The 25520-nt window shown below is 41.7% G+C and overlaps 1 protein-coding gene across 1 annotated transcript in view; it reads right to left on the reverse strand.

The window, feature by feature from the left end:
* Positions 1 to 876: 876 nt before the first annotated feature.
* exd3 (exonuclease 3'-5' domain containing 3) overlaps positions 877 to 25520 on the reverse strand; it is a 58834-nt gene continuing 34190 nt past the window's right edge. The window contains exons 20-21 of the mRNA XM_050052848.1: positions 3072 to 3138; positions 877 to 2892 (exon numbers count right to left, since the gene is read on the reverse strand). Coding sequence (XP_049908805.1) covers positions 2537 to 2892; positions 3072 to 3138 — 423 coding nt within the window. The 3' untranslated portion in view covers positions 877 to 2536. The remainder of the gene's footprint in view (positions 2893 to 3071; positions 3139 to 25520) is intronic.

Genomic DNA, 25520 nt, shown 5'->3' on the forward strand with positions numbered 1-25520 from the left:
TTGCAGAGTAATTTCTATTTCCACTGCTTGTTGTAATAAAGGTTGGGCAGCAGCTCAGCTCCCTGCAAACTGACGGCTCGTGAACTCAGTGATCCAAGAATTCCAGCTGTCACACATCGAACACTTAACATCTGTAAACTCCATGTGGCTATTCATGATATGATAATCAGGTTATAGTGTCGCATGTTCTTGAGAAATGCTTTCACCTTTGACGTCCTGACATGTTTTTTATTTTCCAGAGTCACTACTGAATCATCCCGAGGTTCAAATCTCTGACTTAGCGTGGCCGCGATGATTCAAACACACTGAGAACACATTTACCTCAGTGATCCACAGTATGACCTGTCTCTGGAAGTGGCTGTGGCTTTTTTGATGTGAGTTAAGTGATCAATTAAATAAAGTGCACATCTGGCTGTGGTTAGGGTTTCTTGAGATTTTATGAGTGTAAAAAATTTTTAACTCAACCTCCATTGCAGGCTTAACAAAATGCATTGTATGCACTTGTCCAGAAAATCTTTAATTGCAGAATTTTCCACATTAGATCTCTTAAACTCCTTTTGGGCAATCTCAGTTGGAATCACACAAATCCAACGTGGGGTTTGGAAGCAGAGGAGAGTTAGAAAGAAAGGTATGAGAAAATATGAAGGGATTCAGGCGGTGTATGTGTTGGGTTACTCTTCTGACCCGTCTGCTCTTCAGCCTCGGGGCAGGAAACCCCCACACTGTTAGTGTTACACCTGACAGACATCAGTGAAGCTTAGATGATGTCATCAATCTGGCCACTCTTAGTCCTTCACCATCTGTTTCGTGAATTCAGAAACACATTAAAAAAATACCTGCACACTGACAGAAACATTGTGACTTCTCACAGATAAATAAATGAAACAAATAGCACTTTATTAACACACATTTAGCTTCGAGCTAAATGATTCAACATTGTACAAATGTAATCACAGAGAATGAAAATATACAGTACCACAGACTGCTAAAAAGGCCAGAGAACCATGTTTTGACTTTATTTAACTGCAGCTTTAAATCTAAACAATTTCTGTTGTGTGAAACAGAACAATCTTAAAGTGGAAATATAAAAGATTTTAGCTTGAACTTATTATTGTAAAGTAAATGTTATGAAGTAAATTGCACAATGTAATGGCTAAAGAATGAAGGCACCATCTACATTTAGATCAGTTCCCTGTAAACTCTCTTTCACTACACAATTCTGTCCGCCACCAGGTACGATTTTGAATATCAATGTAAATAGTTTGCAGTTACTACCCCCAGTCGTGGAAATAGCGGACGGTGGAGCAGCCACAGTAACTGCGGAAACTGGTAGTTTCTGGGGTCTAAAAAAGTGATGAAAAGTCTATTTCTACTACAGACTGTATATAAAGATGGGCGACATGACAGCTCCCCGAAAATGAAGCCAGAACACCTCAATCGCTGCCAGTAGCTGACTGCAGTACAGGTCATTAATCCCACCCTTCCATGTTAGAAGATGGGACATGGGCCAAACTAAAATATCAAAGTACGCGTCAAATAAGACATTCCCAAAGACTGGTTCTGTCATTTTAGGTAGTTCTTATCATGCAGATTTACGCTCAAGTCTTCATTTGTCTTGTCTAAGTTTAGTTATAAGTAGTTATTTGATGCTATAGAAAGGGGGAATGACATCAGATGTGTGTGCCAGTTGGTGCTTATGATCAATGGTGCTGCTCATTACTGGTTGGACGGGAACTCGATGCCGTGGAGATCGTTACTGCGCAGACTCTGGCTCCAAAGGACATCACCGGCACAAGATGGAAGCAGCTGTATCCGGGATATTTTGGCTTCATTTTTATACAGTGGGAGGAAGTGGAGACGCGTCGTCCATCTTTATATGCAGCCGTGGGTTTCCACTTTAACAAAGTGCTTTAAAGTCTGATGTAAATCCCTGGTGAGCAAAAGTGTTCTTTAGGAACAATTCAAATGATTTCAATACGATCCCAACTGTTAATCACCAAAAATATGGTGTACTAGTGAATATGATCAACAACAAAAATTACCAAATCAAAACGTGATCACAGCGTGACCTGTCTTTGGTTCAGTGAGTTTTTAACTCTTATAAACGCAATAGGTTTAAAACTGTCAAAACTATATACACATAAAAAGAACGTAAAACCCTAATCCAAATAAATTCTCAAACCACCTTTGTTTTTTTCTATATGACTGTCAAATTATAATACCTGATGGTTAATAGTAGATTCAACCTCTGAGTGAAGTCTGTTCATTCCGGTTTAAGAAAAATATTAACTCACTTATCACAGGAGGAATAGTGGGCTTATTTTTATATTTCATCTAAACTGATTTGTTAATTCAAGAGATTTGAAATTCTCAATTTATGCCTCTTTCAATATTTGTATTGAATCAATTAAAAAAGGGAAAAATAAAACTCCTATATGAGGCAATGTCATTGGAGTTCATGACTGCGAGGTTCTACATGTGTAAAATAAAATGATGGTGTTAGAGGGTATGGTAAACTGCAGTAGCCCTACATCAGTCAGTCCTGCGGTGCCGCTGCAGCTGATTCAGTGTCCTCATCCGTTATTTGTAAGACGTCCTGAAACATGGAGAGGACGCGGCCAAAGTGAGAGCCTTCCCAGAACACCTTGCCACATCTGGTGCAGACGTAGAAGAGCGGTATCCTCGGCAGGAGGGCAGGGGGCACAGTGTGGAGCTGTACGGGTGCACCCCCGGGAAAGGTCAGGGTGTCGGGGTCCAGCCCTGAGAGGGGGGCCCACTGACACTGAACATACCTGGGAAAGTCAGGGGTCACACCAGGGGTCAGAGTGTCACCAAGCTTCTCCTCCTCCTGATGTTGTGTGTAGTCAGTGTTGTCCTGGTCCTGGAGAAATCCTACAAACAAAATACCAATGTTTGATGACTGTATTCTGGAAAAGCCAAAATAAAGTGGGGTCCAGCATAGCAGATTAAAAACTACACTAAACAGTGGCAAAGACGTGAGACGTGATGGCATGTTATCATAAAGCGTGCACTAACAGTGAACCCTCTTGAAGCTGTGTGGTTTGACTGACCTTTCTGTTTCAGCATCTTGACCATGTCCTTCCTGGGCACTGCCACGTACTCATCACAGTTACACGCCTGGACGAACAGATGAAGGAGAAGGGTTAAAAAACAGTGTTTCCAAGAGCTTTCACTCATCACAGATGTATTGAAGAGAAAATATGCGGAAGAGGAGCAAGAGGAAATATGTCACATATTTCACCTATATAAGCCCATTTAACACTGCCTGTTCAAGGCGGGAACGTTGCGCTATTATTCCGCCTCACTGTTTTTTATATAAGGTACACTGATGGAATAGGAGGACAGAGTCTCTAATACTGACGTTTTTTTTTTCCTTTTGACTCTTGGATCAAACTGCTCAAGTTATGTGAGATGGTAAACAGATATTTTGATATAGTTTTGCTGATTGGTCCCCAATCAATCAATAACTGTGGGGGCATGCAAGAAAAACAAAGTTCCTTCACAAATTCAAGATAACACACCATGACTAACTGATTTACAAATGGTCATTTTTTGGGTGAAGTATTCCTTTAAGGCCCTAGTTGGCGGCTTTTCTGCCGATTGAGCGTGTTGAATAGGTGTCAAAGTCTGTCAGTGAGAGGAATCACTCTGATTGGCTGTTCAGCTTAAGCGAATCAGTGCACGAAAAGAGAGACGGAAGTGAGGAAAGCAAGCAACTTAAGTTGAGAGGGCACACATAGAAGGCTTTGCTCTTTTATTTTTTTGTCTTGTTCTCGTCAGATTATTCCAATGAACAAATATTTTTACGACAAAGTAGCCATCTGGAATGAAGCAGCTGAGGTCAAAGTGGTGAGCAGCAGTGGTGTGAAAATGGTAGACAAACGCTATGTATGTATTATCATCAATGTTTTATTTATCAGTCCTAGGTCTTCTGGTTTCCCTTTTTTAATGACAAATACAGACGACCGCCACCTGCTGCTATGCAGAGTTATTTCCTCTCATGCAGGCGCAGAACATACATGCTAGTTGGCTGTCAGCTGGGGTCTTTGCAGTGTGTTCAAAAGCAACCTTTTGGCTGAGACACAGGCAACGTGAGGCGGCGCAACAGCTGACCTCTGCACCGCTAGTTCCTTGATGTCATTTTGGTTTGTCTGGGCCTTCAGAGCATGAAAACCTCCGTTGACCCATTCACACCGATGACAAAAAGCCATTTTCTTTAGTGGTTGCTTTGGTGTGAAAGAGTGTTAAGGAAGATCAGATCAGTGTGTGAAGGGACAGCGTTTACGCCTCAGTAACGTTCACATGCCCGTGCTGTCCTGGCTCTCCATGGTAAAGGTCTCCTTGGTGGGACATTAGTGACCTCTTGTTTGCCGGCCCCTAACGTGCACACACACACTCGTCTGTAAGCCGTCCTGACAGCGTGTCAGTGCTAAAAGCCTTGTCAACACACCTGAGCTCCACCCAGCAAACAGCATTCCACTTAGAGGTGGGCTGTAAATCAAACCCGAGCTCACAGACCTCACAGAGCAAGATCCTTGAGCGGCTCACTTAGAGCCAGTGTGTCTCTCTTTATCTGGCAAAACTTTAATGAAGACTGCAAATCAGGAGTGTACACCCACCCAATGCAACAGTATGTCCCCTCCTCTGTGTGCACATGCAGAGCGGTGTTTGCCTCTGTGGTAACTGAGGTCGGGACAGGAGAAAGCGGCTAGACAGTGGAGGTGTGGGAATAGCAGAGGTGTCATCTCCTGTCTTGTCTGTGGGAATGAAGCTCATCTCTCCCTCAGTACACTCTGTATTCTCCTCTTTGTATTCTGCCTTACACACACACACGCACGCACACAAATTCACCATACAGACAAAACACTTCACAATTCGCACGGGCTACACTACAGTGCACATAGACCACATGCATACAAGTGCTCGCAGCGCATACACATGGCTCACACATATGAGTGTGGCGGCAGCCAGGAAAACAGACCCAGCTATTTGCTCAGCTCAAAGTTTCCCAGAGTAGAGCAAGCCAGAACCTGCTCTGAACTCTCAAGGCTAAGCCACGGACAGGCAGGCACACACGCACACTGTCTCACACACACGCAACCTGGATGGAAATAATTCTATCTATAATTAATCAAAACACAAATGCATAGATCACGCAGAGATCTGTTAGACGAGCCAATAAAGCAAAGAAGTGACACAGACAGTGAAATGACGTAAGTGTAAAAATGTCGCAGTGATATTAACACACATTATAGTGATATTAACAGAAGTCAGTGCTTTAAGTGCATTGACGGTTCTCATGGAAATGGACATGAAAAGCTTGGTCAAAGTGGTGAGGTCTTGCGGTGCCTTGTATTTTAATGAACACAGATGGTAGCTCTGTGCCGTCATTCAAGATTTGAAGCCGGGTTGGAGCGGCTGATTTCTATTACATTTGTTCTGTTTTTGGCTCGCTGCGGGATATGAAGACTTGATTTTTCCACAGCACCACTTAACTACTGGAGTTTTCAGGCACGCAGTTGTCACAGAGAGCCAGAGAAGCACAAACATATGAGGGTGCCTCCTCTGCAGCTCCTGCATGTCTAGCGACACAGGGAGCATGACACTGACAGTGTTGTCAAACCAATCACAGTTCGGCGTGTTTGCAGAGGCAAAATATCATGTTTGTGATCATCAAGACGCACGACATGTCATTCAGTCACCGCAGTCTGTGCAGGTCGGTCAGCTGGACTATTTGAAGTTTTTATAGAACGGATGCACGCAGTCCGTGCGTACTGCCATGTTATTGATTGTGTTGTAAACATGTGTCTTTCGGGTGCATGTCTTCTCTCAACCGCAACTCACAAGTTTCTTCCTGTGGCGCTAAATTTACTGAGCAAGTTGCAGTGAGGATGCTGGATTTTCCTCACAGTTTGACAGCATTTGCAAACAAATTCATTCAATACTGGCTTTAATTCAGTGTTCTCACCAGGCATCTTTTTGCAAGTTAAGGCCAGAGAAGGAAGATCAAAAGGCCACTGTAAATAAAATCAGCAAACATAAATGAGCAGTTTTTATTTTTAATTAACTGTATAAAGTGTTAGAGAGTTGCGACATTGCTGCTTTTGTTCTTTCTGTGTTTTTCAGGGAACCTCCTGCATTCTCACACTCCGCGTGGCCGCGCCAGAGAAAGAATGCTCCTTGCCGTGACAACAAAGGCTATCTAAAGTGTGATACTGTGTTTCAAAGGATGGGAGGTGGTGGAAAAAAAAGGAGAAAGGGGGATAGCGGAGTGGAGGTAGGAAAGAGAGGGAGGGGGGGTGGGAGATTTTTCCCTAACGTCCTCAAACACACACACACACACACACACACACACACACACACACACACACACACTGCACTAGCTCTGTAGGCAGCTCCCATGGGAAAATCCTAGACCAATCTCAAAAGGCGGTGCTTTTAGGGCCGATATAGGTCACATGGTCAGAGCAGCCAATCGGGCCCTGGTGATTTGATTCAAATTGTGGTAAGTCAGGTAAGGGGCAGCGTGGGAACTGGAGAGAAGAAGAGCGAGAGGGGAGGAAGAACCGCACCACCGTTTCCCTTTGAAAATGTTGTCTTTTCCTTCTTAATGTGTCTTCAGAGTCCAAGCTAAGGTTAAAAATACTTAATTCCACTGCCTGGTGTTGCTGTGGTCTAAAACATATACACAGTACGTAAGAAAAGGACAGATTTCTCTAGAAACTGCATAGTATTCCTTCCAAGGAAAGAAAATTAAAACATACAACACCAGAGATTCATTGTTTGCTCCCATCATCCCATGTCTGGGAAATTCTGCCATATTCAGTTCCCTGTCATTCTGTTGGGCAGATATAAAATTTTCTTGCCACTATGAAATGATGTCGGCCCATTATAAGTGGGATGGCACACTGAACTGGAAAAAGCAGCCTCACACTACTGTAAAAATGATGAGTAAGGAGAGGTGAAAGCACTGACCTTTTTTCACTGCTTTCCCACACAGTCCTCAGGTCATGTTAGGTGATTTGGACACCTTCCAACAGCGATCGACAATCTCACACAAGGATTTTTTACTGACGGATGCAAACTGTGGAAAAGTGACCCGCTCTAATTTTCTTTGGCTGCACACAAGGAAGGAGAAAGTGTGGAAACGAGTGGAAACATCTTGCTTCATTTAGCACTCTTCCACTAAAAAAGCTGACATCATTTCCGTGTTAATCATTAAATCAAGTTATCTTTGAGTGGAGAACGAAGCCTGACTACCAGTCGTCAGTCTGCAGTGTAATACTGGTGACCTGAGAGGTGAGAGCGAGTCACGAAATTCTCTTAACTGATGAAACAATTACTGGCAGACATAGATATGTTGATTTAAAATAGAGGCAATCTTGCGGTTTTAAACAAGGACTAAAATATTGTGCTCTATTGGGCTGACGCCTTCTGGTCGGTTGGTCGATATCCTCATGTCTGACCAAATTCTAATTGGTCGGACAACCTTGGTGTTACTTTAATAAGGGCGTGTGTCCATCAAAGCGTTTTTTGTCCAGCTGAAAATGGTAGTGCTTGTTGTTCATCACTTGTACATTTATGTGACGGTTTTACAATCTCTCCGAAAAGACCCCACAATTTAAGGGTGGATTACAAATGCAGCGTTCCATAGATATTTAATGTTAGTAACATTATGTTGTATAGGACATTGTCAACCCCAAAGTTATCCTCTTTTGTGTCCAGTATGTCAGATATTTCTCAGACTCGTGAGACAGACTCGTGCACGCAGCTCAGCTGGAAAAGCTCAGTTTCAGGGTTACGATACGCAGTTTATTTTCAGTTAATGTTACATTAGACATCACATTTATTTTTTACTTTACGATCAGACAACTGCATGAGATATTCCACTTGTCCTAACAGATTAATGCCAAGCTCTGAACAGCACTACAGGCAGAGTGCACTCAATGCACTGCAAACATTTTAGTTAATCCAGAGATTACACGCAGATATTTTCCCTCCGTCAACCAATCGAATGGTTAAAGACTAATTAGAATTTTAGTGAATCAAGATTTATTTTCTTTGGTAGACGACAGCCCTAGTGCTCTACTGTTGTTTATGCTGCCAACAAGCTAAAGGCAGAAAACATTGTTTTTATTTCTTACATTTGCTACAAAACACCATCAGAATTGCAACCACTCTTCTCATGGTGAAAAAAGTGAATGATAAGATGAGCATTAATGGATAAATAATTTAGTAATTCACATGGGCTGTATGGCCATATTGTTGATTTAAAGTTACTCAAAACATGGGTGAAAAAAAACCAAACGTAAATTAAGTGTATAATGTAATGGACAAAGAGACGGGATTTCACAAAAAAAAAAAATCAAAAAATAAATCTCGGGGTTTACGGCCAAAAATTTGTATCGATTGATATTTGCCTTGTTGACTGTCACTGGCTTCTCAACAAATATAATTGCTTTACCAATGGCAGTGGCCGATGTTTGGCTGCTGTGTCACATAAATTTTGCACAAGGTAAACAGCAGAACTCAAAACAAACATCATACCGTCATCACAGGGACAATAGAAAATGGTTCTGGGACTATTAGAGATGTTCTCTGGAACGCCTTCGGGACAAAAGGACACAGTGAACTCACCATTGATGCTTCAGGAGACACACCCTATTGTTTATCCATTGTAGAAATAACAGGGTGTGTAATAATTCTACATTGTGAACAACAAATCTGTGATGAAATCGGCAGGAGGAGAGCTAGTTAGTGGCTCAACCTAACAGCAAACGTAGGTTGCGTAGAGTTACATTATGATGCATTCTATCTCTATTCAGTAAAAATGAGTATTGGGCGAAGGTAAAATATAACGTTTACATAATGTGTTCAAATGTAATCTTGTAAAATTTAGTTTTTGGCAAGAAACTTGAATAAATTCAGTTGTTTAAAGGAGAAGTTTGTTGATGTTCTCACAGCAATATAAAATAGATATTTGTCAGTTTTTTAAGTAGTTTGGTACGCCATTTTAAAATAAATTCTTCCTGTATATACTGTATCTAAACACCTGGAGAAGCGGTCACTCTTCTGCTGCAGCCTGAGCACAAGGGAAATACAGCGGTGACCTACTAAATGTACTTTCCCACAGTATCCTGAGGGTATCTGGCCAGTGTCTCAGCCCGACAGTCTGAGGTAATTACCAGCTCTGTTAACTAACCATTACCACCTGACAGCAACCTGAACTTGGACCACAGCAGAGCCTGTCTGGGCTTGACATCACACACACCTTCCTCTGACTCACTTCACTCACACACATGTACAAACATACACACTCGCACATACTTATCAGGCATGCAGAAGATGTAAAAACTTGCATGCAACTCTGTCACACACGCACTCACGCACACCCTTCCCTGACTCACGTTTCACCCACTCATTTCACCTGCAAGTCACACTGTTTCCTTCTTCATTTTCCCAGGGATACATCCAATATGACTGCAAGCTTGCTGTTCATTTTATATTGTGCATACACACTGTGCATGTGAGAAATATGGAAATTAGCATGCAGAAAGACCATATTACAAATCCAGTGACCTTTTCACCCAAGACAGATGTGCTGTGGTTTCTATGTCAAGTTGTTTTATTATTTCAACACGGCTTAAGTGCTCCTTGTGCTCTACTCAGTCAATTCTCTGAGGGTTTAGGGGCTGTTACCCCGTCCACAAACATCTTATTGGCAATAACGTCCAAGAATAAATTCCGTAAGCTGTTTTAGTTTTTGAGTTGTCTCTTTGAACAAGCAGGTTTGCAGTGAAAATATATTTCTTTCACTTTATATTCTAAAAGAAATCTATCAGAAATCTGTTCATGTTTTCCCACTCAAATAACTCAGGTCCTACATGTATGAAATGCAACATTTACTGACTGATAGTCATTCAAGTGGTTGTGTTAAGGCTTTTTTGGACATTCAAGACACACATGTTTATCAAAGCTATTTTATTTTGTCCTTTTTTACAGTACACGTAGTTGACTTAGTTAAATCTCTTTTCAGGGTTCCTACAGCTTAAAGCAAATTAGATGTACAACTTGTAAAGACTTTTTCATTGCCACTAAGACTGAAATTTAGGCTGAAGTAAAAAAATAAAGAAACGAAAACAAAAAAACATGTAGCTACATTAATTACTTAAAAAAAAAATAAGATTAATAAATTCCTACTTCCCATGTCTTAGCATTTTGAAGACTTTTAAGAGATTGATTTAAGACATTTTAATACCACTTAAGGCCTTTTTTAAAGACATTTTAAGTATCCATTGGCAACCCTGTTTTTAGTTTAATTTTAAATAAATCTTTTAAATAGAGCTGCAACTTTTAATCAATTAGTTGTCAACTATTAAATCAATCCTCAACTAATTTGACAATTGATTAATCTGTTAAAGTAGTTATTTTAATGGTCCAGTGTGTATGATTTAGGAAATTACATTGGCAGAAATGTTAGGTAATTAAATTATGTAATTCAAAACAATGTTTTTATTCGTGTATAACCACCTGAAAGAATCGTTGTGTTTTAGATACCTTAGAGTGAGCTGTTTATATCTACATATGAAGTGGGTCCTGTCCCTCGGAGTCCACCATGTTGTTTATACCGTAGCTCAGCTACATCAAGGCCTCAGGAGAGAAAAGTCAAAATTCCCAGACTGAAGCTTATTTTATCTTAATATTTTCTGGTTTCTTAACTCCTCTATGACAGTAAACTGATTACATTTGGGTTGTGGACAAAATAAAACATATGAGGATGTCATCTTGGGCTTTTGGAAGACCCTGATTGACATTTTTCTACAATTTACTGAGATTTTAGAGACCAAAGAATTAAACGATATATCGAGAAAATAATTGTCAGATTGATAGATGATGAAAATAATTGTTAGCGGCAGTTCCACTGCTAAAAACCCCCAAATGTTAACATGACTGGGTTCAACAATACGGGTTGCCCGATTGCCCTGGCCAAGTAAAATGCCACATCCGGCTAGGAAATCCAGCAATGCAATTGCCTGAGCGGGCGAGTGAAAAAAAAAAAAAAATGAACACAGAGTTTTTTCTGGAGCTGATAATTGAAGTAGCTAAATAGTGTGCCATCTCGCTTCCTTGTCATCTCCGTTCAGAGTTATATATGGGCATCACTGATGGGGCACTTGAAAAAAAAGGGTGTTGATACAGACAAAGTTTATGAGCTGAAGCGCAAGCAAGCATTTAGGAGTTTAGTTGGGTGTTGTTAGAGGATGGGGGCAAAACTCCAATCATGTATCACGCTGTTTGCTTCAAGTTTGAGTTGTTATTTGACAACTGATCAAACAATTTGTAAGTAAAAACTGACTTTGGTCAAGTTGACTTCTGATTCTCTTGTCCAATCGGGCAACTAATAAAAAAAACAACAACTTTGAAACCTGCAAGATATTAATTACTACATTAGGTTATGGTAGGTGACATTACATGTGAAATGTATTACACTGACTGTTTCATTCTTGTCATAACATTAATATTATATACATTTGAAGTTTTAATAAGACATCAGTAGCAACACGAGATGAGCCACAACCATGACTTCATGGCTCTGCCCTTCAGAATATGCAGAGAAACTTTTCTAATTTTATGCATTGCTGGTTTAGTCCCGCTCCCTCTGTCTGTTTAACTCTTGCTCAATCCCTTTTTGTTTCTTTCTCTTGTCAACTTTGTTTTCCACTTTCGACCGTTTTCTCACCCTCCACTTGGCCTCAACATTTCTGCCTTTTCTTCCCTCCCTTAGTCCGTCTCTATTGGAGCTCACTAAAAGGGGTAATGAAGAAGATAATAGTCTAGAGTCTAGCAGATAACAGTCTAGCCGTCACACAAATAGCACTAATGCTTTCCTTTGGCTTGGCACAGTCAGTTCATTCTGTTTTTTACCCACTCAACCTTCAACCTCAACCTCTATCTCTGCGTCTCTCCAACTGAACCTATGTCTTCTCTCTTGTTCTACGTCTTGCTTGAAGCTCCATCTACCCCCTTCCAGTGCTCCCTTCAATCTCCCTCTCTCCTTCTCTCTAGTTGTCTCTCACCTCTAACCTCTTTCTTTCTCTCCATCCCCAAGTACTCTTTTTTTCTCTCTCTTCAGACGCCAGATAGCTGGGGCCGGTCTGAGCCAAACAGCTGAGGAAAACAGCGTAATGAAAAGGTCCGTTGACAATGCTGCTCACTGGGCAGTGGGTTTTGAAGAGGGATAAAACAGCTCATCTCAAAAACATAAAAAGATGGATTAAACCGCCGGCCAGCCTCTATTGATGTGTTGCTTTTTCTGGATTATGGGTTGAAATTAAAACAGCCAGACTAAACAGTCTAAGTCGGAGGGGGCAATGCGATAGGTCGCACATGACATTCAACACTTGCCCTACTGTGCTTTTCAATTGTAGTAGTTAATTCGCATGTCAGTGTTGGGTTGGGTCACAACTATGAAATGCTCTGTGCTTCAGAGAGAGCATCGGCCAACGGTTAGATAATTAGAAAATGAATCTGCAACTACTTGACTTATCGATTAATTTTTTCAGTTATTTATGAAGCAAAAATGTTTGCTAAATATACAGTCCCTCCTCAGTTGTGTTTATCAGCTGTTTTTAGATGTAATGTTTTTAGATGTAATGATTGATTATTTAGTCGAGAATGTAAACAGCACGTATTTTGATTATAACAATAATCGTTATTTGCAGCCCTAATCACTTGAAACGATCCTGGATCTCTTTCCAGATCCTAGAGGTGTAAATTATGTCATTAATTTATGAGACAAAGAGAAACGTTCCTGAAAAGTAAGACAAAATGTATTTTTTTTTAAAAATCCCACTGACATTTATAGAAATGCAAATGACTAAAAACCCATCCTCAGAACATAACTTTGCTCAGTTCTCTCAATTTGTCTGGACAGCAATAGACTCATTTTTTCAACAACAACTGAAAAGGTGGGCATTTTTAGAAAGCAGAGACTGCAGCTTTATAGATGTTGGAAAGATGCTGGTGGTAGAAATGATTGCTGAGGAACAAACACTTTAAGATCATGTATCATATGTGTTATTCTGAATTTTTTTCATGGAAGCTGTAGCTTTTTGAACGCCAACAAATTAATTATACACATTTATTAACATCACTACAGCCCCTTCACCACGGGACAAAAAAATAAACACTTATGTCCACTTACATCTATATTTTGTATTTAATGGGAAAGCCTGCAATTGGCATTCCCTCCCAGGACAAATGACTGCAGTAGTCGGGCAAATTTTTGACCGGCTGCCACAAAAAATGTCCGTCTCCACCCAAGCAGCCCTTGAACATTGTTCAGAGTTTAGTTGGCACTGAGTTTGAAAGAGAGACTAAATAAGTAACAGATATAAAAAAAAAAGAAAAGTAACCACCGCAACATTTTCACTGGCGTCCATGCTGCTTTCTATTGTTTACTAACCTGATTCCCAGCCTGTGTGTGACACTGACTAACTTGCCACGTGACAAACAAAAAACAAAACAAAACAAAAAAACACAAAACAGAAAGGCATACTTGTCTACTGCGGAGCCATGTACATGACAAAGGGGTATAAGGACTCTAATTGCAAAAAGCTGTACTAGACGGTAATATAGCTTGGAATATGGATAGTAAACGCCAAAGTGGTAGACCTGTAATTTAAAGAAACCCTACATGAGAAATTACATGAAGTTACAGAAGTCAAAGAAACAGCAGTGACGCGGCTATTACTATCTGGTGGCAACCCTCTACATTAAATTGCACCATCTATGCCATACAGCGGCAAACAGATCCAGGGTTTAGGTACATGTCCATACAGGTTACATACCGGTTCTAACGGTACTATACGAAAAGTGTGGGTGGTAAAGCAGCTTTAGCCTCTTTATTGTGACAGCAAATTCAAGTGTTAAAACTGAGAAAAGAAGTTCCCTTTAACCACACTCTGGTTTGACCTGAGAAATCAAAAATAATCCTTGCTTGGAGATTCACACATGAAGCAAAACAGTACTCTAAATTGTTCTCACAACCTACTGAAAAGGTTAAACTGAGGGAAAACTCCACATGCTCAGCTGCATTTGGTTGGGGGAACCCTGGGATCCTTCTCTCCCTGTTTTCGTTTGGAAAACACAATTGTTGAGGAGACAAATGGTGGGCTTTGTGCTGCTGTCATATGTGCAATAAAGACAACTGGCTCTCTCCAAGATAAAACATCCATGCAACTGTCAGTTAACATTTGTCTTTGTAAGGCAGACCTGGTGCAAATGTTTTCCCCACCTATGCGGTGTGACATTTACACACGCTCACACACTATAAGTGTCTAAATACGCTGATTCTTCCCATGCATTCACTACACCCTTTCAACCCGATATGATTACGACATCCACATTTTTCCTCGACATGCGCAAACAGCTCTCAAACTGTCATTACACCCACACACACGTTAAACTGAAATTCCACCCACTCAACCTGTATCCATCAACCTGAACTACATCTGCGCGCACACAGACAGACAGACAGACAGACAGACAGACAGACAGCTCCGTCATGGGAGAGCCCAAGCAGATTCCTTTGCTAAACATTTATCGCTGCCGGCGCATATTTCACCCTCCAGCCCCCCTCTTCACCCCTTCTCTCACTTTCTTTTTTTCTCATCTCTTCCTGATGTAAAGGCACGCAGGGAATGTTATTGTAATGCAGAGTGATTCATCCAGGACTGTAAATACTGACAGTGGTGTTAGCGGTGGCTGTCACTGCTGGTCTGGTCTGCTCTCTACTGAAGAGCTATGAGAGGAAACGACTCTCTCACGTGCCCTTTTGACAGACAAGGTGTTGGCATCAGGGTTGGGTACCAGCAAATTACTTTACATACCAGTCGGCCCTTTAATTGCCTAATTTTGTGGCTTGAGGCATGCACTGCTGGACAGATTCAGACAGGTGTGGGCTGGTTTATTTGTTCATGTCTTTTATTTACTCAGAACCAGAGCAGGATCCCAAGCAGAAGATCTCTCATTTTGTTGCAATCTGAGAAGTAAGTGCGCAGCCTAAAGCCGGGCTCACACTACAGGAGTTTCAAAACCCTAAATCAGGTTGCATCACGCACATACGGAGAAACTTCACAGATGTTCTCCTCTCTAATCTGAAACACGCACACACCACTAGATTTGAAAATAATCGCGCATCACACGCTACAGGATATTATTAGGATTAACGTACCAGAGGGAGCATGAATGCATCACCTCACATAATCTCATGGGGAAACAGAAGTAAACATAACGGAGACTGACATGGTGTGACTTGCTGTAATGTCAACAGAGCTTTGCAGTGAGAAAAACAAAAGCAGAGAACTAAACAAGTCTGGATGAGAAAATGGTTGAGGAGATGCAGTCAGCGCAGGTTGTCTTCTTCAGTGAAAAATGGAGGTGAGATTTCAACTGTTAGTTTTAATATCTGTCAACAGCAGTATGCTAGCTAGTGTTAGCCTCAAGATCTAGAATGCTTACTGCCGCTTGCTAACACCATCAGCTGCTTCAGGACGATAATCGTAATCACCCGAATTTTTACTCCCAAATATCAAAGACCAAGTGAGTCTGCGAGCATTTTCGGAAGTTTAAGACTGGATCTGATCCCAGAACAGATTTCTCCTCCAATTGTTGGGAGAGGTGAATCAGGTATAAATCCATTCAAAACTCCTGGTTTCTGAGCCTGGCTTAACTGAGATAACTTTATCCTTTTGTGTGGGTGCAAAATTGCATCATCTTCTACCTAATAATGTCAAATACAGCAACAACATCCCACACAGTATGAAGCGCAGTTTATAGTTTCTGCATCCATCTGACTGTGAAGGTCCATGTGACTGCCCATTTCTGTGAGGCTCTACACAAACTGTATGTATGGACTATATACAAGGGATGTAATGATTCATCAACCTGGATCAATATATCCATATCCATATCATCATCTTTTAGGATACGGCTTTATTTTGAAATTCTGCATCACCGTCAAACAGCGCAAGGCAGATAATGGCAAGCAGCCAAGAAAAGACGATGAGGAAAGAGTTATTTACTCTGGAATAAATCAGCAGCGTGGAAGTATTTAGGATTTTGGAGAAAATACAGGTCAGCAGACAAAGCCCATGCTATATGTAAACTAAACTGTTAGGAGATAAAATGCTCAACACTCAATATGCAGCATGACGAACCTGCGTGACCGGGCATCTCACCCTGCCAACTTAGTTGCTCTGTTTCAACAATGTTGGGCTGAAAAAATGTGCATGCAGGCTGAAACAGTGAGTAGGAAATATGAATAATACATGTAATTTGTTAAGCTATGAGTAGAGGAAAACTCTGCCACCCGCTAGGCTAACTTATGCAATGTAGAAGTGTATGGAGGTATTTTTGTGTCTTTTTGTTACAATCATATAAAACTGTTTTGAGAGCATATTTCTTAAACTGCAATCAAAAATCAAGTTTGTAAGTAAAAACGTTTGATCATTTTGCTTATAAATCAGTACTCTTTGCTTGCAAGTTAAAAAGTTTTGCTTGCAAGTTCAACTGCACTTAATGGGCGGGGCCTACGCTGATGGGTGAGAGAAGAGAGTCTATTGGTGGGTTTGACGTGGCTACATACGGAGCGGGCTACACCCACGATTCCCTCTCTCCCACTGGAAACGCTCGACAGTCAGCATTACTGCTACACCCCGGGGCATCGACGGTACTGACCGTTATGCCGTCGAATAGTTCTGCCCTGGCTAAACAAAAGCAATCTACATGCACCATTTCAAATAAAACATTCTTGCTATTATTAGTTATGTATAAACATACCTGCTCATTGATTTTCACCACAGCTCCCACACTGAATTCCCCTTGAACTATAGAACTCCCATGTTGCTTTGTAAGCTGTCATTCCAATCGAGACTGGCCAATAGAGACGTGTCTTACAGCTTTTAGTTTAGGCCCCGCCTACCAGGTTAAACTTTTTACTCGCAAAACTTTTTGACTTGCAAACAAAAACAAAAATGACTCGCAAATAAAACTTTAGGATTTGCATTTTTGAATCAATCATTTTTTACTTCCAATAAAACATTTTTTTATTGCAATATTGATACTTTTGCTCTCAAATCTTTTTTTTTGATCGCAAAACCTACTCTGTTTGATTGAATAATAAAGAAACAAATGTAGCTCCATAGCAGTGCAGAAGAAGAACTAGTAATGGGTGACTAGCAAAAAACATTTTGGTCTGTGAACCTCGACAGTTATTACTGAGCTGAATTTTATACTTTTGTTAAATGATCTTGTTGTTTAATGGCAGTTGGGAGAAGTTTGCCTTCAGGGCTTTGAGCCGGATAGCCCTGAAGTTCACGAAAAAGATCACAGTTTGGTTTAAAAGGGAAACATTTCTTCCAGAACCGACTTTCTGACAAAAAGCCCTAAAGGCTAACTTCTCCCATGTGCTGTTTTATGTGTGTTAGGGGAGTCAGTTTAAGGTAAACTTAAGTGCACTTAACCAGTTACAATTAATTACATTATTTTATCTGTTGTTTTTATCTTTTACGGCCAAAGGCAAAACAGAAAGGAGTGGCAGCTTCTTCTTTAACAGATTGTGTTAAATGGGCATCATCTCATATTGGTCGCAGGCTCCTGAAATGCACTGAATCGAAATCGTATCGTGGCAGACTACTGTATCATGGTCCAAAGAACCAATATAATATCATACTGTGATGATACTAGTGATTTATACTCCTACTGTACAAGCTTGTGAACACATCTGTGAATACAGACGTGCATGTGCGTCCACTGTCCGTGTCCGTTTTTGGACTATATCCGGCAGCCACTGTATATGGTACCCATCTTAGGACTAAACCAGCAGCGGGGGAGTTTTACATCACAGTTACCAAAGAGAGAGCAAGGAGCCCAATCACATGCAAAGCCGAAGACCATCCTCGAATATCAGTTAGGATTTCCCCTCCATGTATGACCACCACTTGTCCTGTGACTAAAGTTTCATCCTCTGGCTCATGTGATGAACTGAAACCACTCCATTCACTGAATGAAGACCATGAGAAGTGACTAAGAGCTCTGTAAGCTTGTAATCTTTAAGCTAACATTATTTAGTTTTGATATTTATCAACTGAACTTCCATGCTCACATTTTTAAATGCTATTACCATGGTGATTACTATCTTAAAGAATGCCCAGTTGTTCCAAGCTGCAAATGTCTTTCCTAAATTCATTATGGGCCATCAGGAGTTTTAAGTGAGCATGAAATTCCCAACAGGCTCCTTTAGTGCAGCAGACGAACTGAGGAGGTCAGTGAGAACGGGTGATTCACAAATTTACAACTAAAAGCCACCACATTAAATCTGGCCCAGCACCGCAGCTGAGCACTAAATGGGTGTAAGAGGAAAAACTATGCACTGTGTGTGTATCTCAAGGACAGTAAGCTGTGTTAAGATGAGACCACAAATGACCAACTGGTCCACGGGACAATGGAGAGAGATGCTGAGCAAGATAGTAACATCATTACTGCTTCAAACCACTGCTGAGCTTGTGAACCTTCACAGACAGACACACCCACACACATCTATGTCTGTCTCACATATACATTATCAGGACACACACACAAGCACACGGCTCAGAGTGGACGGGCTATGGGAGGGTGAGATAAAGGCAAATAAAAGAGGAAAAGGGCTCGGGGTTAAGTGGCAATAATGATGCAGAATAAGACATCAGTGTGTGTGTGTGTGTGTGTGTGTGTGTGTGTTCAACCTTACATCAAAGTGTCTCTGGGAGTCTTGTTCATGTCAACAGGAGACACAGGAGAGGAACACAGCATTAGAAACGCAGTGAGGTAGAGGGGGAGGTAAAGAAAAAGAAGAGGGGGTGTGGGGGTAAAAAGGAAGCAGTACAAGATGGTGAACAAAGGCTGAAGGGAAAGAGAGAACTGAGGTGGAGGAGGGTAAGGAAGGGTTAAGGAGAAGTGGGTCGGAGGTGAGAGGTTGGGGTATTAGGGCAGAGGAGGGGGGGAGAGGGGGCTCGCGGTAAAGGGGTTCACCTCTAGCGTGAATGCAGTGAGGTAAAACCAAAAGAAAGGACGATGGAGAGAGTTCCTGTGTCATACACCCTCTTTAATTCCACCCTTCCTTCCCTCCCCTCCTCTCCTCTCCTCTCTCCCCTTCCCTCCCTCCACCGCTGCTCCCGCTCTGCGACCGGCCCCAGCAAATTCCCTAGGGCCAGGGGCAGTCCCCTTTCAGTCTCCAGTGACACAGTAATTAGAAGTGTGGGAACTGAATCCGTCCCTCTTTCTGAGCCCCGCACTCCCACCCGCACCCCTCCCTCCATTGCTCCCTCCTTTCGCTGGCCCTCGCCACCACCCCCCCCCCTTACCAGGTCTCGGCTCCTACCCTTCCCCTCCACTTCCTTTGCCACCTCTCTTTCTGCACCTCACCTCAGCTCTCAATGTCAGGAAGTAGCATCTACACTTAGAAAGAAGTCTCACATGCTGACATGATGATATTGACCTTATATTAAAAATAAAGTATCCGCAAGTCTGCATCATCCACATCGAATATGACGGATGCCAAATTCATATAATTTGTATTTAACTGACAATCAACAGGGTATTGAAGATATGAATATCACCTACTACCAAATTCAATTAAAAATCTAATGAGAACCGATATAGCTTAATCCTCACGGGCCACCTGTGATGTCCATGGGAGCTACACATCACACCTCACCCCCGCCTCCTCCACAGCCACAGAGTCCCCTATCTCTTCGAACAGAGCAACGCTGTCTCTCCCGCTCTCTGTCAAGCCCACCACCACCACCCCAACCCCCATTCGCTATCTCCGCGGCGATAACCATGGGAACAGCAGCACTGTGGGAACGGGCCACCAGTTGACCAAAATAGACAGCAGGAAAATGGAGGGAAAGAAAGAAAGAAAGGGCTCCCTGCATCCAAGGAGGCCTGTGTGTGTGTGAGCGTGAGTGTGTGTGTATGTGTGTGTGTGTGTGTGTGTGTGTGTCTCTGAGGTCCATGGGATCATCCAGACAGACAGGTACTCAGGCACTCCAGTCACCTCTGGTTTCCACCGGCAACAAAGGGGACGCTGGGTGGCTTGAGTTGCTACATTAATTCATTAATGGATATGCGGCTTGGAGTTTGAGTTGGTGGGACATACTGAAAGCTCTCCTTCTCACACACTTTTAACGGTCCTACAGTTGCTAGATAGCAGCGTCCCATGCAAAAAGGCTACACCCTTAACCACAAACACCCACACCCTAACAACACACTAATATTGCACCCTCACACGCCCAGTCACACCCGCAACCACGCACCTCTAAAAGCACACATGCAAACACAAGTATTCAGTCTAAACGTTTACATAAGTCAGGAATGAGATGACTGGAATGATCGGCATTTAAATAATGATACAAAGATAACTTTCAACTAATACCAGGCTGAAATGTTTACACACTGAAATCAATGCCAACACTAGAAATTAAGCACTAAAATGCTCTTTAATGATGATGAATCATGACTGTGATAAGTCACAATATTATTTTAGCTTTTTGTCTTTTCTTTAAATTATGGTCACTCTTCATATTCATCATCATCTTATGTATTTATCTTTGCAATTGCTCCAGTCTTTTCTCAATAAAGCACAAGGCACCTACATTCTATGAATTATAGTTGTTATTTCTAGCATTTGATTATCTGTATTTTGATACCATAAGTTAGGCATTTTTTATTTAGCATGCACCAGAGCCCTACTGTGCCCTTAATCACAGGAAAACATGGCAGGCAGGATCAGAAATTAGCAACCACCAAGCGTCAAATGTGGGTCGATTTTCCTTTTGGTGAGTAAATCTCAGCGGACTAATCACCACAACGGTGGGTATATGTTTGCAGCAAAACAGTCATTCAATAAAAAACTATGCCGAGAGTCTGTACGATTTTTTGTGTGATTTACGGGCAAGCTACTCTGCTGCTTCTCTGCTATCAGTCACTATGTTTTCATGCACAAAATATTCCATTTTTTGCCCTTATTCTGAAAAAGACAATATTCCTACTAAGCTGTTTCCATGGCCACTGACAACGAATATTCCACCAGAAATTCCTGTTTACATGCAAATGTGCATACTCCAATTACCGTATCCTAACATGAAGTTTATCACGTCAAAATATGGAAAAATTTAACAGCTGGAGCTGCTTGTGCAATGTTGCTTCTTTGCATCATGACAGGATTTTTACCGGAAGCCTCCTTCTTTCATTCCTTCGACTACCTTCTTGAAAATGTCGGCGTTGCAGTGTGTGTTGTGTGTTGTTTAGAAGTAGGTGTGTTTCTTTTTCTGATCAGTAATGTGGGCTGTTCTTTTGATTTTTCGTAATGCACTGTACACATGCCCAAATGACGCTATTAAAACCCAAATTATACCGACATATCATTCACGTCCTTATCGGAAAATGCTAAATATTGCCATATTTGGAATAATAGTGGAATATTAGTGCGCATGCAAATGTAGTCAGTGTCTATTGGAGCAGCAAGGCTGTCACAGACAAACATATGGACGCATGCACACATAGCAGATAGGGATGCACCGAAATGAAAATTTGTGGCCGAAGCCGAAGCCGAATAATATTAAGCGCTTGGCCGAATACCGAATATCGTTGTTTAGTTTTTCATTAGTTTTTGCAGATGAACCCCCTCCAGATTAGTGTTGTCACGGTACCAAAATTAGGACCCACTGTACGATACCAGTGAAAATATCATGGTTCTGAGTAGTATCACGATACCACAGCGAAAATGAGACAGATGTGCCTTTTGTCATTTATAAAAAGATAAATCACTTTTCTATAATACATCAATGATATTTCAATGGAATAAATTACTTATTGACTTATTCATACTTCAAAAACAGCATCAATAAGTTATTAACATAGGGGGGATCAAAATAAAATAAATAAATGAAATAAAAATCAACCAGCCACCCTCCTCCCCTGACAAGTCCCTTCATATGTAAAGAACAGTCCCTAAAGTGCGGTGAGGTTTGTGGGCCGTGAACAGCTCGTTTCTCCTCTGACACATCACGTACGGTCTGTGTTCGGCTGGCTCGGCTGTTCAGGTACTTCTGGGCAGTCCACACGCCAAGAAAAGGATATTATTGGAGCTGACTTCTCCGTTGCCCGGTAAGCCGATGGCCGCCGTAACTGACAGGAATACATTACTGTCTGTGTCTGTGACCCCCGTTCAACCCACAACCGATGGGATTCGCCGCTGCTGGTTGAAATCTGTAGGCTGCTCGCACAGCGTGCTGAATGATTTAAGCCTATTTTGCTCGGTCAAAACTATTTTTAGTCGCAAATGCGAGTCTGGTGACGGGCGGATCGCCACACTGCCGACATTTTACTCCGCCCGTCAAGGCCAGCTGTTTGATTGCGTTATCAAAACACGCAGCTATTATTCGGCCTTGCTTTTAACTTATTCCACCGAATACCGAATGTGTGTTTTTTTGCAATATTCGGCCGAATATATTCGGTTACCGAATATTCGGTGCATCCCTAATAGCAGATGTGATTTTACGCACGTCTGAACATCGTTTCTACCTGTCTCAGGTGCTATTAGTTCTGCAGTACTCTTTACCATGCATCAGATCTGATTCTCGAAACTATCACTTGGCCCATGCAAGAAAAGGGTGACTGCAGTAGAGAGTAAGGGGTCTGACGAGGAGAATTAAGTTGATTAAAATCAATGAGCAATTCATTTTTATGTTTGATTTTGAAGTACATTTAATGGCAAATACTTCAGTAGAAATTTGAGATCAAGTCTTTCTTGGGTTCTATTCACGCTTGAATCGATGAACTGTTGGTGAATATATTAAAATACTTTTGCTTTGGTCTCTTCTTTAGATTTATATTACACAATAAGTCATATTATCTCAATGAAATGTACTGAAACAAACCTATATTTGAGACAAAAAAGGCAACTTTTTATTTTGGCTGTTAAAAAATCTGCTTGGCCGGTGAAAAAAAGTTAATTTCGGACACTAACGGCAGGATATCGAAGTTTTGATTCTCTACAATGACAACATACATACTTCTTTAAACATCCGGATTAAAAAAAAACAAAACTACTGTACTACTCAGCTGAGCAGCTGTATGAGCATAATCTGCTCATAATTATTGTTTGATACATTTATATTTGGTGCATAAGCAATGCCGCTGGTCTCCAGAGAGTACACACAAGAATACATGCATGCAAACACATTTGTCAGACTTCGTGGCATTAGTTAAAATGCTGGGCTGCAGTTCCTATGAGAAACATCGGTTTTCCTTGGCCTGAAAGAGGAGGAGGAGGAAACGGGGAAAAGACGCAAGTTGCGCATCATCATCATCCTTCTTCTTTTTTTTTTTTTTTTTACCTACTGCGGGTCTAATTTTCCATCCCATTTATATCCCGCGTGTCTCTCAGTAGCTTAGAAGTCCAAAAAATCCAAGTCTTGGCTTCCGCTCTCGTTTTATCCCCCTTTCTCTCTCCCCAAACTTATGGTATTCATCTATCTTCAGCCTATCTCCCTCTTTTGTGTTTATCAGATATCTTTTCTCTGTACTCTCTCTTTGCTCTTTTCTCTTCTGATTCCTATCAATCCATCTACCCTCTATCTATCCCCTATCCGCACTGCCCCCCTTTGCTCTCTCAGGCCTTTCCCAGGCCAAACAGCCTGACCTCTCCAGCCTTCTACCTCTTTGCTCCCTGAGGGGGGGGCGGGGGTCTGCTTGTGACCATTCCCACCCCGCAAGGACTTTCACTTTAATCTGACTCTGTGAGTAACAGAGGAAAAGAGAGAACAAAACAGAGAAAATGTGTGCGAGTATGTGAGTGTGTGTATGTGCCTGCCAAGCCTGCAGCTCCCAAAGCAAACAGACGTCTAACCTCCTGATAGCATCACATCACGCAAACTGCAGGCTTTGGGAAGAACCACGGTAGGACTTAGTTTAAAGTTTTAAGGCTGAACCGGCCTCACATTCCCACACATGCACGCATAGGCAGCAAAACACCACCCGAACGCATGTCAGACATTTAAAGAATGTTCGCAGAGACCTACACTCGGAGCATAAACTGTGAAAACACACAGTCGCAATGATGATGTACAGAGTTTCACACATCAGAGACAAGACACAATATATCACAGTGGCATCGACTATGAAACACAACACACACACATACACACAACCACACAGACACAGACACGGACACACACACACCAAGTACAGTGGTTGAGTTTACAAACCACAGACTATGTGGGGGGTTACCATCTATTATCTCTGTCTCCATGAGGTTTAAATTTAATTGTTGACACAACTCATTCTCGGAAACTGCACACACACACACACACACACACACACACACACATACTCACAACCTTGCACTAACACACAGCGTGCACTCACACAGGGGTGTCGAAAAAAATAAACTAAGCCCACAATGGATGGGGTTATTGTTGTAAAGCTACACAGGTCAGAGGTCCCCTGCCTTGCTGGTTTTCTATCCCATCCATTGCATTAACCACATTCACGTGACACTAAAGGTGTACGTCAGTTCTTGATTGATGCTAGGATAAAAACCCACAGAACCAGGGACCAGGTCCACAGCTGCCTTCAGAGGGTACATATCTTGCACACGCAGAATTCGGGCAGAGATCCTTTTTTTTTTTTTCCCCATCTTAATAGTCTCGAAACTCTATAAACAGGAGACAGGAAGACACATACAACCACAGAATTTCAATACCCCTACTCTTGTGTGACTCTAAGCACACAGACAACAGACCACACACATTCATCATGCACAGAGGCAGCAATCATGAGCTGAAAGGTAGCTAAAATTATGCAGTTAATAACCTAACATTAGCAAAACACAGCGGGGATGGATAACATGATTTGCTTCCTAGAATTCCCTCATGCCATAGGGGATGTTGTTATTGTAAGAACAGACCTACCTTCTTCTCAAATATTGTTTTTATAACTCTGATGTCTACCAGAGCTTACACTGGTGTCCTAAACGTGAAAATATGTCACCACAGATCTACAGTAACAGTAAACTTGGGTGCTACGATGCAGTTTAGTCACATAGTTACACAGAAATAAAATCCTACAGTCTTTGACGTTGGTAGAATGACAACAACAGGGTAATAAGCAGTCTTGAATCAATCAGTAAACACAAGACTGGCTCCATGTTTGCCTGTTAAGTTGTTTGCCTCCAGACAAAAACTGATGTAACCCTCATATTCTTGGCTTAAACCTACAATCAAGTCATTCTCTCTCCTGGAAGTCAGGGCAATCAGCTCGCAGTCCCAAAAAAACCCCTACAACCTTCAAATAGAAGGTAAAAAAACTGGCCCTCTGCCAAAAGGACTCATTTGTAATATCACATGTGAGCAGGCATGGCTGCCTCCGAAGCATGACTGCATGTGGAGGAGTTA

The sequence above is a fragment of the Epinephelus moara genome, chromosome 9, assembly GCF_006386435.1.
Source record: "Epinephelus moara isolate mb chromosome 9, YSFRI_EMoa_1.0, whole genome shotgun sequence".
NCBI classification, from domain to species: Eukaryota; Metazoa; Chordata; class Actinopteri; order Perciformes; family Serranidae; genus Epinephelus; species Epinephelus moara.